This window comes from Octopus sinensis, linkage group LG24, assembly GCF_006345805.1.
Source record: "Octopus sinensis linkage group LG24, ASM634580v1, whole genome shotgun sequence".
In the NCBI taxonomy this organism is placed as follows: domain Eukaryota; kingdom Metazoa; phylum Mollusca; class Cephalopoda; order Octopoda; family Octopodidae; genus Octopus; species Octopus sinensis.
This window is the reverse complement of record NC_043020.1, coordinates 8,772,453-8,790,627: the sequence shown is the minus strand read 5'-3', so window position 1 is coordinate 8,790,627 and position 18,175 is coordinate 8,772,453. Positions and strand designations below refer to the sequence as shown.

Here is an 18,175-nt window from a genome sequence, read left to right as displayed (position 1 = left end):
GACAGATAGATGGATAGCTAGACAGACAGCTAGATACATACATACATAAGTGGGTAGATAAGTGGATGGATTGATGAATGGATGGACAGGTAGAAAGATGTGTGACTATATCCAACGAAAAGTGCCTTGTGGTATTGAGGTGGTAAAAGTGCCTTGTGGTATTGAAGGCGGCGAGCTGGCAGAAACGTTAGCACGTCGGGCGAAATGCTTAGCAGTATTTCGTCTGCCGTTACGTTGTGAGTTCAAATTCCGCCGAGGTCGACTTTACCTTTCATCCTTTCGGGGTCGATAAATTAAGTACCAGTTACGCACTGGGTCCGATGTAATCAACTTAATACCTATGTCTGTCCTTGTTTGTCCCTTCTATGTTTAGCCCCTTGTGGGTAATAAAGAAATGGGTATTGAGGTGTATGTCACATTACTCCAAAAGAAAAACAAGATAAACTCGGCCAATTAATTAATAATGAAAAAAAAAATCAATAAAATATGTTGTCTCAGACCAACGTGAAGGTGCTGGGTGCTCCAGCATAGCCACAGTATAATGGCTGCCAACAGTAGGAGAATGTAACTAGGATGAATTAGTTGCCATGTTGCTTGTGAAATATTTGTCGGATTAAAATTTTCAACAAAAGCCAGCACAACAAATTATGTTCTTAATCTTGATCCATGGTCTTAATCCTTTCTATTTTTATTTCATTTTATTTTGTTGTTGTTTTGTTTTGTCTTTTATCTGTTGTTTGTTTCTCATGTGGGCCCTCCTTAATCCCGTAGAATTATAGTCAAAGGTTCTCCACCTGTGACGATCTCATGTATTTTATTTTCATTATTATTATTATTATTATTATTATTATTCATCGTTTAACGTCCGTTCTCCATGCTAGCATGGGTTGGACGGTTCGACCGGGGATCTGGGAAGCCAGAAGGCTGCACCAGGCTCCAGTCTTATCTGGCAATGTTTCTACAGCTGGATGCCCTTCCTAACGCCAACCACTCCGTGAGTGTAGTGGGTGCTTTTTACGTGCCACCTGCACAGGTGCCAGGTGAGGCTGGCAACGGCCATGGTCGGATTGGTGCATTTTACGTGCCACCGGCATTATTATTATTATTATTATTATTATTATTATAATTTGAAATTTCTTTTCTTCAGAAAATCTCTGATTACCATCGTTGTTGTGTTCTACATTTTCTGAGGCAGTGAGGGTGGTGGGGTTTGATTTGAAAGACACCTGGCTGCTATCTCTAGCAATTCAGACTCCCTCGTTGACTCATCTCATTCATTTGGTGGTTTTGTTTAGCCCCAGGTCAGGCCTGAGTTGATCTATGATCGAAAAGCATTCTAGATTGCTGCCTCAAAATGTCCCATCCGACCCAAAGTCAGCATACCGAAACAGACTCAAAAACAATGATTACAAGGAGTAAATCCAGGACAACATTATCCAGTGCTTCCTCTCCTTTATAAAACCAGATCTGGCTGCTATTTCTAGCAAATCAAACTGCCACATAGGGACTCACTTGTTGGCTGGTCCCTGTCATCTGTTGTCCTCTATTGTAGCTGGGTGTCATTGTCTATATAAATAGAAATGACAAGTTTGTCTTTTTTTCCATTTAGTTACTTTGATACTGTAACAAAAAAAAAAAAAATATGATCATCTAATGTCTGTTTTTCTTGCTTGTATGGGTTGGATGGTTAGACAGGAACTGGTAAGCCAGATGACTGCACCAGGCTCCAGGTGTCTGCTTCAGCATAGTTTCTGTGACTGGAGACCCTTCCTAACACCAACCCTTTCACAGTGTGTTCTGGGTGCTTATATGTAGCACCAGCACCAGCGAGGTCCCCAAGTAACTTACTAGACCAGACCACAAAAAATAATGATGATAATAATAATTTTGCCACAAGGGCAGCAGTTTTGAGGGCAGGGTGAGTCAAGTACATTGACCCCAATGTTTTATCAGCCCCAAAGAGATGAAAAGCAAAGTTGGCCTCAGCAGAATTTAAACCCAGAATGTAGCAACGGGCAAAGTACTGCTAAGCATTTCACCCGGCATGCTAACGATTCTGCCAGCTCACTGCCTTAATAATGATGATAATGGATTCAAATTTTTACTACAAGGGCAGCTTGTGGGAGGAAATTATGTTGATTACATCGACCCCAGTGCATAACTGGTACTTATTTGACTCTGGAAAATGAAAGGCAAAGTCAACCTCAGTGAAATTTGAACATGGAACATAGCAGCAGACAAAATACTGCTAAGAATTTCGCCCAGTGTGCTAACGACTCTGCCACCTCACTGCCTTAATAATAATGATAATAATAATGATAATAATAATCCTTTCTACTAAAGGTACAAAGGCCTGAAATTCGACTTTGGCGGAATTTGAACTCAGAACATAGTGACAGACAAAATACCACTAAGCATTTTGCCCAGCATGTTAACAATTCTGCCAGCTCATTGCCTTTTATAATAATAATAATAATAATAATAATAATAATAATAATCATTATTATTATTATTATTAATGATAATAATAATAATGGTTTCTGATTTATGCACAAGGCTAGCAATTTTTAGTGGAAGTGTGTCAGCTGATCCCATCAATGCCAGTACTTGACTAGTACTTTCTTTTATTGACCTCAAAAGAATGAAAGGCAAAGTTGACCTTTGAGTGATTTGAACTCTGAGCATAAAAAGGCCAGAAGAAATCCCAAGCATTTTCTGTGACCGATGGTTCTGCTATTTTAGTAATATAAATATAATCAATAATATTAATACACTAACTTTTTGCTTTTGTACATACCTGTTGTGTGTGTCACACGAGAGAGAGGAGGACAGAGAGGAAGTAATAGAAAAAGTGAGAGAGAAAGAGAGACAGTGAGTGGTGACGGCGTTCGTTTTATTTTTAAATGTTTATCACATCACAAGAGACATAGATACATATACACAAAGAAAGTGAGAGAGACAGTGGGTACAAAAATCCAAAGAAATGTTCAAAGTAACATAGACACAGCAAATATTGGCTGTCAATTTCACTTTTCATTACCACATGAGGATAAAATTAACTCACACATGACTGAGTACTCCACAGACATGCATAACATTAACGTAGTTCTCAGGGAGATTCAGCCTCACACTGAATATGACAAGGCTGGTCCCTTTACAGCCGCAACTCGAGATATATATATATGAATGTATGTTTGTGTGTGTGTATAGTATAGGTTAGTTAAAACATGTTTGCAATAATGTGTCATGTGGTGGAAATAAACACAATTATCAAACTTTCATTTATAAATCTATTTATTATTTCGTTCTTTTGCATCCAGAAATTTTCAACAACTGCACACCAGAAGAAATGGAAAAACAAGTAATTTTATCTCCTACAAATTCTGTCTTGCAAAAATGACAAAGTCCTTAATATTATACCAGAAACGTACTTAAGCACAGATTATACCAGAAACGTACTTAAGCACCTAAAACATACTTAAGCACAGATTCAGTGTCCTATTGTAATGCTGCTAAAAAAAATCTTTCAATCAGTCAAGTATTACATAATGGAACTCGCATGAAAGTGCAAAGACTAGTGCTTGACTAAAGGCGGTGCTCCAGCATGGCCGCAGTCAAATGACTGAAACAAGTAAGAGAGAGATTAAAGAGTACAGTACTGTTTCTACTTCACAGATTTTTCACCTGTCGGCGGGGGGGGGGTGGAGGGTGATGTAACACCAACGATAGTCAAGGAATTACTGAATATATTTATACTATTCCTTCCTCTACTTGTTTGACCTTTAACCATTCTGTTTTTTGTCTGTTGCAGGTTTTATGAACAGAATATTCCATCCTAACATCGATGAAGTGTAAGTTGGTTTCTCTGTGACTTTCTTGCTAGAAATTCCTTTCCCCACTGCTCTGTGTATATATGTGTATGTATGTTCTGAAGTAGATGTGTGTGTTTGTAGGTGTATGAAAGTACAGAAGTATGTGTAAGTGTTGAAGTCGATGTATCTGTATGTAGGTATCATCATCATCATTTAACGTCCGTTTTCCACGCTAGCACGGGTTGGACGGTTCGACCGGGGTCTGGGAAGCCAGGAGGCTGCACCAGGCTCCAGTCTGATCTGGCAGTGTTTCTACAGCTAGATGCCCTTCCTAACGCCAACCACTCCGCAAGTGTAGTGGGTGCTTTTTACGTGCCACCTGCACAGGTGCCAGGGGGGTCTGGCATCGGCCATGATCGGTTGGTGCTTTTAACGTGCCACCGGCACGGAAGCCAGCCAAGGCGGCGCTGGCATCGGCCACGTTCGGATGGTGCTTTTTATGTGCCATCGGCACAGAAAAGCCAGTCAAGGCGGCGCTGGCATCGGCCACGTTTGGATGGTGCTTTTTATGTGCCACCAGCACGGAAGCCAGCTAAGGCGGCGCTGGCATCAGCCACGTTCGGATGGTGCTTTTTATGTGCCACCGGCACAGAAAAGCCAGTCAAGGCAGCACTGGCATCCTGAATATAAATGTTTGTGTCTGGGTATTTGAAAATACGGAGGTGGTGTGTTTTCGTGTGTGAGTGTATGATGGTATCTGTGTTGAAATAGGTGTATATGTGTGTGGATATGTCAATGTGGTGGAGCGGGGGAATGTATTTAAGTATATAAAAATATGTAGGTTGTGTGTTTGTGTTGAGGTGTATGTGAAAGTGATGAAAGGAATGTGTGTGTGTGTGTGTGTTTGTGTCAAAGTGAATATTTCTGGTATGTATGTTATGGCTGTTTTGAGAATTTGAGAAGAGGAGGTTGATGAGGTGGTGGTGTGTGTGTGTGTGTGAGATGGCAGCATGGTTGAAGTGGGAATGATATATATGTAGTGTATGCAATGTAACTGTGTGTGCATGTGTGGAGAGAGAGAGAGACAGACAGTTGGCAGCTCACCTAGCCTGAGACGCTGCTGATGTTTCATAAGACTATAAAACGTTTACAAATCAATCCTTGTCCGATGAAACTATTGGATTTGAACTCAGAACATGCATGTTACCACTGCTGTTGTTGTGGTTAACTTTTGTCTGCTTGTATGATATATATTGAAGTTATTGTCGACATATTCAATGTTGTGGCTATCAAAAATTAAATTAGAAATATTTATAGGAGGAGGTCTAGATAACATCAGATCAACAGCGAATCATTTCAGTAAATATGGGTGATAACTGTAGTCATGTTTCAATCTAGTTAGACCTCCTCAGTGGAGCACAGACTACAAAGTGGTGACATGAGAAGCAATGGTTGAGGGTTAATGAATGAAAGGAATCATTTTAACCCTTTTGATGCTAATCCACATCAAACTGTCCTTGGTTTTGTGATATAAATTTTATGTTTTAACCCTTTAACATTTAAACTGGCCATATCTGGTCCTAATATTCTATCTGTTATATGTTCAAAGTGGCCAGATCCAGCCTCTCACACTTACCCTACAATGTCATTCTAAAAGCAAACAATCACATTATTTACTTCTTTACTACCCACAAGGGACAAACAAGGACAGACAAAGGGATATTAAGTTGATTACATCGATCCCCCAGTGCGTAACTGGTACTTATTTAATCGACCCCGAAAGGATGAAAGGCAAAGTTGACCTTGATGGAGTTTGAACTCAGAACGAAATGGCAGACGAAATATTGTTAAGCATTTCTCGCGGCATGCTAACGTTTCTGCCAGCTTAATCACATTATTGAAATCTGAAAGCTACAAGATAATGCAGGATAAATAGAAGCACTCCATCGGTTACGACAACGAGGGTTCCGGTTGATCCGATCAACGGAACAGCCTGCTCGTGAAATTAACGTGTAAGTGGCTGAGCACTCCACAGACACGTGTACCCTTAACGTAGTTCTCGGGGGGTATTCAGCGTGACACAGAGTGTGACAAGGCCGGCCCTTTGAAATACAGGTACAACAGAAACAGGAAGTAAGAGTGAGAGACAGTTGTGGTGAAAGAGTACAGCAGGGATCACCACCATCCCCTGCCGGAGCCTCGTGGAGCTTTAGGTGTTTTTCGCTCAATAAACACTCACAACGCCCGGTCTGGGAATCGAAACCGCAATGCTACGACCGCGAGTCCGCTGCCCTAACCACTGGGCCATTGCGCCTCCACAATGCAGGATAAATTCTCAGCTGTATCAATAGATAAAAAATGCGGTGGACAGAAAATCCTGAAGGCCTAAGGGGTTAAAGTGATCTCTGGCAAAACTTTCCACCAAAATTTCACGTTAATTTATGTTCTGAAAACCAGTCAAATAGCAACAGTTATTTTAGTAAATTCTTCATTTTCAAAATTAATTGAAATAAAGGGAGTGGATTTCAACAGAAATATGGGGTAACCAAAGGGTTAATGGGGAAACTTGAATTAGATAAAACTATAAATAATAGTATGTAGAAGAATATCAAGTTAAAACCCCTTTTGGATAGGAAAGGATGTGGCTTCATGTCCCATGGGGCCAACCTTTGACTTTTTCTATCCACAAGGGGTTTTTGTTTTTTCTTAATATTTTACCTGATGTTATTTGTAGGTTTATCTTTTTCTTTCTCACTTCTCTCCCTCTCCTCCCCTCCCTTCCATCTCCTCCCCTCTTTCCTCTCTTCCCCTCTCCCTCCTCCTCATCTTCCCCGCTCCACTCTCCATGTTAAAATGTCAACCTTTTTGAAGTTGGCGTGACCACTGTGGTCATCTGGTCATTTTAGTTTCTTTTCCTTTTTACCTTATCCAAAGTGAGAGTTGTGCTTTTGGTCCCCCCCTCTCTCTCTCCCCCCATCCCACCATCACTCCTGTGATTACTGTCTCCCAATTTAACAATGTCTTAATTAAACATTTCACAGGTCGGGAACGGTGTGTTTGGATGTCATTAACCAAGCGTGGACCGCACTATATGGTGAGTTGAGTTCTTTCAGGATTTTTATTCATCATAATCATCATCATCATCAATGTCTGTCCTCTTCTGTGCTGGCTTGGGTTGGGTCAGTTTGACATGAAGCTGGCCAACCAGAGGACTGCACTAAACTCCACAGTCTAATTTGGCATGGTTTTTACAGCTGAGCGCCCTTCCAAATGCCAACTTATTTCCTGACTCATAACTGGCTAGAGGACTGGACATGTGTGTGTCCGACCATCGCCTCTGTACACACACCTGTCACTGGTACACTCCTCCTGGCCGTAAATAGGTACCACAGTTGGGAGTTTTGAGGAGGTGTTTCTTGGAGGAGGTGCCAATATTGAGTGTATGTGAAGGTACAGGGGCCTTGTGGTTATGACATAGCACTGAAAATCAGAAGATCATGGTTTCAATTCCCCAACTGGGCAGTGCGTTCTGTTCTTGACCAAACCACTTCATCCTTTAAAACCTCCATGCTTCCTGAAATTCACCAACACTTCACCTGATATCCCAACCCTCCATACGCATGCACACATGTATATCATGACTCATACACTGTTCACTTTCCTGACTTTTGTACATAATTCTATGAACTGTACATGCACCTTTGATGAGTTGTAGTGCACCTGAGCACTATACACAATAATTTTGTTATTATTATCATTATTATTTCATATCACTCCAGCCCACTCAGCCGTAAATGAGTAACCCTACAATGGACTGATGTCCCATCGAAGTCAATATGAGTGACCTTGGTCATTTATATACCATGAAAACTGAGTAACTGGCCCCGCGAGTTCTAGGACTCGGGACAGTAATATAATGGCCTTGGAGTGTGGGGAGAAGGCAGGGAAGAAGAAGAATAAGAAGAAGAAACAGCTCCGTGGTTGGTTAGGAAGGAAGGAGGCAACACGTTAAAATACACAGAGATCCTTTGGCTATCCAGTATGAGGACTTGTCTCCAACAGTAGGAACACTGCTAAATGTAGTGAAGGGCCAGGTAAATGGGACACAGATGAAAATTATCTTCATCCTCTTTACTCTTTACTCTTTTACTTGTTTCAGTCATTTGACTGCGGCCATGCTGGAGCACCGCCTTTAGTCAAGCAAATCGACCTCCCGGGACTTATTCTTTGTAAGCCCAGTACTTATCCTATCGGTCTCTTTTGCCGAACCGCTAAGTGACGGGGACATAAACACACCAACATCAGTTGTCAAGCAATGCTAGAGGGACAAACACAGACACACAAACATATACACACACATACATATATACGACAGGCTTCTTTCAGTTTCCGTCTACCAAATCCACTCACAAGGCATTGGTCGGCCCAAGGCTATAGCAGAAGACACTTGCCCAAGATGCCACGCAGTGGGGCTGAACCCAGAACCATGTGGCTGGTTAGCAAGCTACTTACCACACAGCCACTCCTGTGCCTATTCCTTTTTTTTTTTTTTTTTTTTGGTCATGGATGAAAGACCAAAAGATGATCCAAGTGGGAATGCTATTGGGTGCCACAATATCTTCCTGCCATTTTTTCATCATGGAACTGAAGGATATTTTCTTTTGTGGTTTTTTCAGTCATTGCTGAGGTGTTGTCTTCTGAATTCTGAAGTTATATATCATCATCATCATCATTTAACATCCATTTTCCATACTGGCATGGGTTGGATGGTTTGACAGGAGCTGGCAAGGCCACGGGGCCACACTAGGCTCCATTGTCCATTGTCTGTTCTGGCATGGTTTCTATGGCTGGATGCCCTCCCAAATGTCAACTTTCGTACAGAGTGTACTATGTGATTTCTAATATTATGTGACTCTAGTGAAGCCACTTGAAACTGTGGTCAAACCCTGGTTAGAGAGGGTTGCTGTTGGAAAGCCATATGTGTGGCGGTAGGATTTGGCTCCTTATCATGCTTCTAAAATGAGTCAGAAGTGTGGTTGTCGGAGAATTTCTATGACTTCACCAGCCCCAATTTTTGGCCTCCTAATTCTTCCACTTGTAATCCCGTGGATTACTATGTGTGGGGCACAGTTGAGAAAGACACCAACCACTCAGCCCGCAAAAACCAAGGCTGATCTGCTGATGGCCAAGACCAAGGTGGCTTTCAAAGATCTTCCCATGGATGCAGTGAGGAACACATGCTCCATTTTCTGGAGTTGCCTTAAAGCCATGGTGGAAGGTGAGGGCAGCTACTTTAAGTAAACTGTTCTCCCCCCCAGCCATAATCTTGTTGATATTTTTTTTGATTTTCTTTAAAAAATCCTTTTGTTTTTGGGTGAGTTTTTGTGTTTTCTTTTCCTTTTAGGCAAACTGTCAAATGTAGCCTGAACAGCTAAATTCGTGTGTACACATTGCTGGTCACAATGCATCGTTTTAGCTTTCAAATGATGCCACCCCACTGGCTAGGCAAGCAAGCCAACAAATCCCCTGGATAGGATGCCAGTCCCTCACAGAGTGTACCCATTTGCAGCTGAGTGAACTGGAGCAATGTGAAATGAAGTGTTTTGCTCAAGAACACAACACACCGTGCTTGGTCCAGGAGTCAAACCCAAAATTTAACAATCTTGAGTGTTACATCCTAACCTCTAGGCAATGCGCCTTCACATTGTGACCAGTAATGGATAACAAAATCTGGTAGTCTTGTTAATCACAATATATATATATATATATATATATTGTGAAGGCGTGTGGCTCAGTGGTTAGAGCGTCGACCTCACGATCGTGAGATTGTGAGCTCGAATCCCAGACCGGGCTGCGTGTTGTGTTCTTGGGCAAGACACTTTATTTCATGTTGCTCCAGTTCACTCAGCTGTAAAAATGAGTTGCGACATCACAGGTACCAAGCTGTATCGGTCCTTGCCTTTCCCTTGGATAACACTGGTGGCATGGCGAGGGGAGGCCGGTATGCGTGGGCGCCTGCTGGTCTTCCATAAAAACAACCTTGCCCAGATTTGTGCCTCAGAGCGTAACTCTCTAGGTACAAGCCCATAGTCAGTGTCTGACCGAAGGGGGTCACAACAATATATATATATATATATATATATATATAATATATATATATATATATATATAGGGTTCGTGCATAATTATTGTGGCTTTTTTTTCAACAAATTTTATTCAACAAAATCAATAACAACAAGTAACAAAAGCATCTTTAAATGATTATTCCGGTGCCTATTCACCACCTACTTCAATTACTGCTTCCCACTTGCTTGGCAGACAGTCAGACCATCATTTAAATATGTTTTTGTTAAATATTGTTATTGTTTTTGTGGAATACAATTTGTTGAAAAAAATCCACAATAATTATGCACCAACCCAATATATATATATGTGTATATATATATATATATATATATTAATCAATATAGGGTGGCAAAAAATTTCGTAGAATTTATTTGCCACCAGCGGCCTAGTGGGAAAAAATAAAAATTTAATTTTTTCCCACTAGGCCGCTGGTGGCAAATAAATTCTACGAAATTTTTTGCCACCCTATATTGATTAATTATGAATTTTCTGGTTAATTCCGTAATGGAATCGGCGGCTTATATTTGCTGCCGATAAATTTGGCGCGAGTGCGATGATTTGAAAATTTTAGGTCAGATATTGCCGAGGCAGGGATAGAGGTGCCTCGTGATAATATCTGCTCGGATCTGGCTGTTTCTTACTATCGGCATATGGAAGACTGGCTTGATTTAATTTAATCAGGTTAGTTTACCATTAAACAATAGATGAAACGGTGCATCGTATAAGAAATTACAGGGTAAATGTTTTTTTAATTTTCCCCTGGTTTGCGGAATTGATGTTATTTTGCGGTTGAAGCTTTGGCTGTTATTTCTAGTGGGTGAATGGCCTATTATGGCCATTCCTTGATTGTGATATATATATATATATATATATATATATATATATATATATATATGTATTACTGGCACTCCGTCAGTTTTAACGACAAGGGTTCCAGTCAATCCGATTGACAGAACAGCCTGCTCGTTAAATTAACATGCAAGTGGACATTAGACATTAGAACAATAATGATGAAGATGACGGTGATAGTGGTGATGGCAGCAGTGAAAATGGCAACAATTAGAAGCAGCTTTTTTCCTGGTCATGTTGGCCTACAATCAAAACACTTCCAGCCTTGACCCTCACACTATTTTTCAGCACAGCTGACATTTTCATTGTTGAATTTTGTCATTCCATTTCATGTTTAACCCTTTAGTGTTCAGATTACTCTCTTAAATGTAATATTTTTTCACTCAAATTGTTTTGAATTAATCATGCATTATGTTATAGCTTTGAGGTTTCAATGATGTGATTGTTTATTTTTAGAATGTCACTGTAGGTTAGGTGTAAGAGGCTGGATATGGCCAGTTTGAATATAAGACATATAGAATACTAGCAGTATCGCCCGGCGTTGCTCAGGTTTGTAAGGGAAATAACTATAAAGCATTTTTAGAGAGTTATAGCCAAAAAATAGCAAAAAAATGGAAAAAAATGATGGTAATTTTTTTTTTAGTTAAAAAAGGTGGAGTTGCGTCCCCTAGACAGTTTGCGGTTTGTGTTTCTGATTCTCGACCCCATGTCGAATTTATCGATTTTTTTCAGAACTGGGGGAACTTTTCAAAATTTTCGCTGCGTTAGTTTTGAATTATGACATTGGGCTATGTGTGTGTCAAGTTTCATCAGAATCGGTTGAAAGCCGTGGTCAGGGTGAGGATACAAGCAAACAGACACACAGAAACACGCACAGACAAACTGCCGTTTATATAGAGAGAGATTTGGGCCAGATATGGCCGGTTTAAACACTAAAGGGTTAAATGTTAGCCTGGGGAAAAAATGCTTAGCCGTATTTCATGTTTTCACAATGTGAGTTCAAATTCTGCTGAGGTCAACTTTGCCTTTCATCCTCTTGTGGGGGGGGGGGGGTCGATGTAATCAGTAGCAGTCGAGTGCCGGCGTCAATGAAAACGATCCACACCCCAGGTCTGAATTTACTGGCCTTGTGCCAAAATTTGAAACCAGTTTTATTTTGATTTTATTTCTGTGTTTTTTTTTTTTCCAGATTTGTCCAATATATTTGAGTCATTCTTGCCACAGTTATTAACCTACCCCAACCCTATTGATCCTTTGAATGGTGATGCTGCAGCCATGTACCTGCACAAACCAGACGAATACAAGAAGAAAATTCAAGGTAAAATCTTCAGTTTTTTTCTTTCCTATCTACCCACCTGTGTTTACACTTATTATTATTATTATTATTATTATTATTATTGAGTGAGAGAGCAGTGCATGCCATCAAAGTGACACTGGGGTAAAATATACGAAGCCCAGTATACCCATCATGACTACCCGTCTGATAAGGGTACACTAGGCACATGCATCACAACCATATGTGCACGACATGGTGATCTCATATCAAGATAAACAGCACAGGATCTTGCAGGTGGGGCCCAGTTAGAATTTTCTTCTGGTCGAGTAACTCATCCCGCTCAAAAGGTCCCTGAATAAGGGTTGTTTAAGGATGTTGAACGAAACACCCATGTTTCCAGAGGTGAATTATTCAAACCCCAAAGAATCCCTCTCAACACATGGCTATGATGCTCCCCCACTACTTCTGCTCGTGATCAGAGATGCACATATCGTCAGCCACTAAGGGACATGCTCAACTGGTTAAGGTCAAGCAACTGACAAGCAAATTTGTAGTACTGAGCAGAATGTTTGCTGTAGCCGATCTTTTATACCAAGACAAAACAATGTACATGATAACACTTCTAATCAGTTAAGATCAGAAGCCATGAGAGCCACTGCCTAGTACTGCATCAGGGCATTTATTATTATTATTATTATTATTATCAAGGCAATGAGCTAGCAGACACATTAGCATGCCAGGTAAAATGCTTAGTAGCATTTCATCCATCTTTACGTTTCGCGTTCAAATTCTGCCGAGGTCAACTTTGCCTTTCATCTTTTCAGGGTCAATAAATTAAGTACCAGTTGAGTACTGGGGTCAGTGCAATCATCTAGCCCCCTTCCCACAAATTCTGGGCTTTGTGCCTACTGTAGAAAGGATTATCACCATTAATATTATTATTATTATTATTATTATTATTAAGCTGATAAGCTGGCAGAATCGTTAGCATGCTGGATAAAATGGTTAGCATTATTTTGCCCATTGCTACATTCTGAGTTCAAATTCTGCTGAGGTCGACTTTGCCTTTCATCCTTTCAGGGTTGATAAATTAAGTACCAGTTGAGTACTGGGGTCAGTGCAATCATCTAGCCCCCTTCCCACAAATTCTGGGCTTTGTGCCTACTGTAGAAAGGATTATCACCATTAATATTATTATTATTATTATTATTATTATTAAGCTGATAAGCTGGCAGAATCGTTTGCATGCTGGATAAAATGGTTAGCATTATTTTTCCCATTGCTACATTCTGAGTTCAAATTCTGCTGAGGTCGACTTTGCCTTTCATCCTTTCAGGGTTGATAAATTAAGTACCAGTTGAGTACTGGGGTCAGTGCAATCATCTAGCCCCCTTCCCACAAATTCTGGGCTTTGTGCCTACTGTAGAAAGGATTATCACCATTAATATTATTATTATTATTATTATTATTATTAAGCTGATAAGCTGGCAGAATCGTTTGCATGCTGGATAAAATGGTTAGCATTATTTTTCCCATTGCTACATTCTGAGTTCAAATTCTGCTGAGGTCGACTTTGCCTTTCATCCTTTCAGGGTTGATAAATTAAGTACCAGTTGAGTACTGGGGTCGATGTAATCAACTAGTCCCCTCCTCCCCAAAATTTCAGGCCTTGGGCCTATAGTAGAAAGGATTATTATTATTCGAAGGCAGTGAGCTGACAGAATCGTTACTACATCGGCTGAAATGCTTGGCAGCATTTCATCCATTTTTATGTTCTGAGTACAAATTCCACTCTGGTCGACTTTGCTCTTTCCCTGCACCACTTGGCAACTGGTGTTGGTTTGTTTATGCTCCCTCCCTATCTCAGTGGTTCATCAAAAGTGTACCAATAAAATAAAAGCCAGCTTTGAAAAATAAATACAAGGAGTTTGATTTATTTGTCTAAACTCTTCAGGCTGGTGCTCCAGCATGGCCGCAGTCCAGTGACTGAAACAAGTAAAAAGGTGAAAGATAATTGGCAAATAGGTAAAGTGATCTGAGCCATATAGTAGAATTCTACTATATGGCTCAGAAACCTGGACGTTATCAAAGAAGCTTGAGAGGCGGTTGGATGGAACCTACACTCGCCTCCTTATGAGAACTCAAAATCTCTCATGGAAGTGTCATCCAACCAAAATGCAAATATATGGGAAACTAACACCTGTGTCATCTCTTGTGAAAGGTAGGAGAGTCCAGTTTGCTGGACATTGTTGTAGAGCTGAAAACGAGGCAATTTCTACTCTTCTTCTCTGGAAGCCATCTACTCGCAATACCAGAGGGCGCACACTCTCCTACCCTGATGTAATCTCCAGGGATACAGGCATCCAGCAACAGGACCTCCGTAATGCCATGATGGACCGTGAAGTCTGGCGTAGCATGGTAAATTCCATTGTCTCGACCATGATCGAACAATGATGATGATGATGATGAAAGTGACCTGCTTATTGATATGTCTCTAAAATAAGGCAATGAGCTATGGAATCATTAGCACGTTGGGCAAAATGCTTAGCAGCATTTTGTCTTTTCGTTCTGGGTTCAAATTCCGCCAAAGTCGACGTTGTCTTTTATCCTTTCATGTCGATAAGATATGTACCAGATGTATACTGGGGGCCAATGTAATCAATTTACCCCTTCCCCTGAATTTTCTGGCCTTGTGCCAAAATTTTAATTCATTATTAGATGCCCAGGAAGTTCTCTCCTGGAGCTAATAGATTGCTTTTGTTACCTGGGTAACTGCAGTGGCCTAGGTTTCAAAAACCCATAATGTTTTATACAGTGGATGTTGAATTTTAATAAATCCAGAATTTATGATGTATGGTATTTGATATACCTGTATTCGTCCATGTTGTTCATACACATACCACTGGTCATTCTGAGTTATTTCTTTTACCTCCCTTTTGCTTAAATTATGCAAATTACCTGGGTTAATATTTTCTACTCTTTTTCTATATATATATAATGAAATTATTGTATACAGTGCTCAGGTGCACCACAACTTGTCAGAAAGTGCATATAAAGTACATGCAGTAATGTACAAATGTCTGGAAAGCGGAGTCAGATACATGCTTGTGTGTGTATGGAGGGGAGAAAATCAGGTGTAGTGTTGGCGAATCTCAGAAAGCATGGAAGTTTTGAAGGATGCATATATCACTATCTCTTGGATGCTGAAGATGTTGGACATCTGTTGTACTGACGATGGTTATTAAACCAGAAACACCTGTCCACGATTGTCCTCTTGTCACTCCTCAACAATAAGCTTGTTTTTTTTTTTTTTCCTTAATGGCATCTCAACTTTGGAGAAAATTTTGATACTTGAGATTCTCTCCCCTTTTCATATGGAATTGGTTTCAATTGCCTTTTGGTAACAACGATACATTGTCTTGAGGTGGAGATAATTTTAATAAATCAAGACCTTATGTTGTTTGGTATTTGATATACCTGGGTAACCCTCTGCAATTTCAGATGTACCAGCATCACAACATGAAAGGCAAATGATGGCTGTGGTGTAAAACTCCCTTATTCGCTAAAAATTAAGCAGTACTGAAACGATGCAAATTGCGTAGGCAGTGCTCCTGCATGGCCACAACCCTCAGGCACAAACTTATATAAGGATTAATTACTAGTAGGGACACCATATTTCGTTTTGCAATTATAATATACTACCAAGTGTAGCTAAGCCTTAGAAGTCAATTCTGCATCCAACTTTGTGTTAGTAGTGCATTTTTTAAGTGTATCTCCACAGGTTTTCTATAGAAGTTAGAGCCAGCACTGAAAGTCTTGTATACGAATTTGTCAAGGTAAACAATACAATCAAAGATAGGAAAATAGTCAATGGGTGAAGATACATATTTCAGGAGTTCTTGCCCTGTCCTCAGTAGCACCTATTTTTCTATCTTTGATTGCATTGTTTACATAGATGTATACAAAACGTAACTTTCAGTGCTGGCTCTAATTTCTATAGGAAGTTTGTAGAGTTACACATCACTGGTCACTATGTGCTTTGCATCATTTTAGCCATTGAATGACACCACCCTGCTGCTTAGGCAAGCAGGCCAATCCAGATATGGTAACAAAAGGGTTAAAGTGATCTAAATTAAAACCCTCTACCAAAATTTCATGTAAATTTATACCGTAATATGGACAAAGTTATTTTACTAAATTCTTTATTATTTTAAAACTTAAGGGAAACAAGACAGAAATAATGTGACAAAAGGGTTTAATATTCCTTTGTTTTTCCAGCCCTTTAATAGGGAAACAGTTATAGTATTACTGTTTCTACAAAGGTAGTAGGGTGACAGACTCTTGCTATTTCTTCTGGTTCTTTCCTTTCTGAGTTGACCTCACCTTTTTTGAAATCCATGGTAACATCCCTAACCCTTTTTCCCCCCTAAAAAATTGCTCGCCTTACTCTTTTACTCTTTTCAGTCATTTGACTGTGGCCATGCTGGTGCACTGCCTTTAATTGAGCAACTCGACCCCGGGACTTATTCTTTGTAAGCCCAGTACTTATTCTATCGGTCTCTTTTGCCGAACCGCTAAGTGACGGGGACGTAAACACACTAGCATCGGTTGTCAAGCAATGCTAGGGGGACAAATATAGACACACAAACACATACATATATATATATATATATATATAATATATATATATATATATATATATATATATATATATATATACACATATATACGACAGGCTTCTTTCAGTTTCCGTCTACCAAATCCACTCACAAGGCATTGGTCGGCCCGGGGCTATAGCAGAAGACACTTGCCCAAAGTGCCACGCAATGGGACTGAACCCAGAACCATGTGGTTGGTTAGCAAGCTACTTACCACACAGCCACTCCTTGTGTCTAAATTACAAACAACTATTTTTATTATTAGAGGAGAAGATTTTTTTTTTTTTTTTCCAATTTTCAATTATTTCATTTGGTTTTTATTTTATTAATTGTTTACATTTTATTTGTTTGTTCTGTGTGGTTTTGCAGAATACGTGAAGAAATATGCAACAGAAGAAGCCCTTCGTGAACAGGAGCACACATCGACTTCAACAGAGAGCTCTATGAGTGACTTCTCCGAAGATGAAGTACAGGATATGGAACTGTAACACAGGCTCAGTGACTGGGGGAGGTGGAGGAGGGAGGGAGAGGAGAAGGAGGAGGAGGAAGAAGAAGAGGAGTTGTTGTTGTTGTTGTTGATAGTTCCTTGTTGTTGGGTATTTTTTTAAAAATCTTCACACATCTTACATACATGTACATAATTTCTGATGTTCGAAAGAAGAAAGTAAAAAGAACAAAAAAAAAAAGAGCAAAAGGAAAAAAAAAATTTAAATAAATTCAGAGAAAAATAAATAAATAAAACAAAGAAGAAAAATTGAAACTCAAAATAGAAAGGATATATCTACACACACACACACATGTGTGTATATATATGTGTGTGTGTGTGTGTGTGTGTGAACATGTAGATATGTATGTATATTAATAATATATATGTATGTATATATATATATATATATATATATGCACTTGTATATACATATGTACTTGTAAATTTATATAAAGGTGTGTGTGTGTATATATACAGATATACATGTATGTATGTGTGTGTATATATATATGCACATACGTACACATATATACATGCCTGCATATATATATATATATATATAATATTCACACACACGTACATAGATATATACACATACACATGTACATATGTGTATATGTGTGTGTGTATATATATGTGTATATGTGTGTGTGTATATATATATATATATATATACACATACACACACATACACATATGCCTAATCTCAAAATACACACACACACACACATACAATTCTGTGGCTTGTTGTTGAAGCCATCTCTTGTTAACCCCCTGTTTATCTCCAGTCCCCCGTAGCCACCATCTTACCTCTTGCTTGTTCCTGCTGTTGCCAGTTTACCAAATTCTTCTCCATCTTTCATTCCACCCTCCTCTTTTTCTTTCCTTCTTTCTCACCTCATACCACTCTCTCTCTCTCTCTCTCTCTCTATCTCTCTCTATCTCTCTCTATCTCTCACACCTCTTA

At 39.7% G+C, this 18,175-nt stretch overlaps 1 protein-coding gene across 4 annotated transcripts in view; it reads left to right on the top strand.

Annotated features, from left to right (window-relative positions):
• The window catches only part of LOC115223900 (ubiquitin-conjugating enzyme E2 H), a 138,338-nt gene extending 120,996 nt beyond the window's left edge, over positions 1 to 17,342 (top strand). For all 4 annotated transcript variants that reach the window (XM_029794623.2, XM_036512869.1, XM_036512870.1 and 1 more), the window contains exons 5-8: positions 3,812 to 3,851; positions 6,854 to 6,906; positions 11,977 to 12,105; positions 17,091 to 17,342. In XM_029794623.2, coding sequence (XP_029650483.1) covers positions 3,812 to 3,851; positions 6,854 to 6,906; positions 11,977 to 12,105; positions 17,091 to 17,209 — 341 coding nt within the window. In that variant the 3' untranslated portion in view covers positions 17,210 to 17,342. The remainder of the gene's footprint in view (positions 1 to 3,811; positions 3,852 to 6,853; positions 6,907 to 11,976; positions 12,106 to 17,090) is intronic.
• The last annotated feature ends 833 nt before the right edge of the window (positions 17,343 to 18,175 follow it).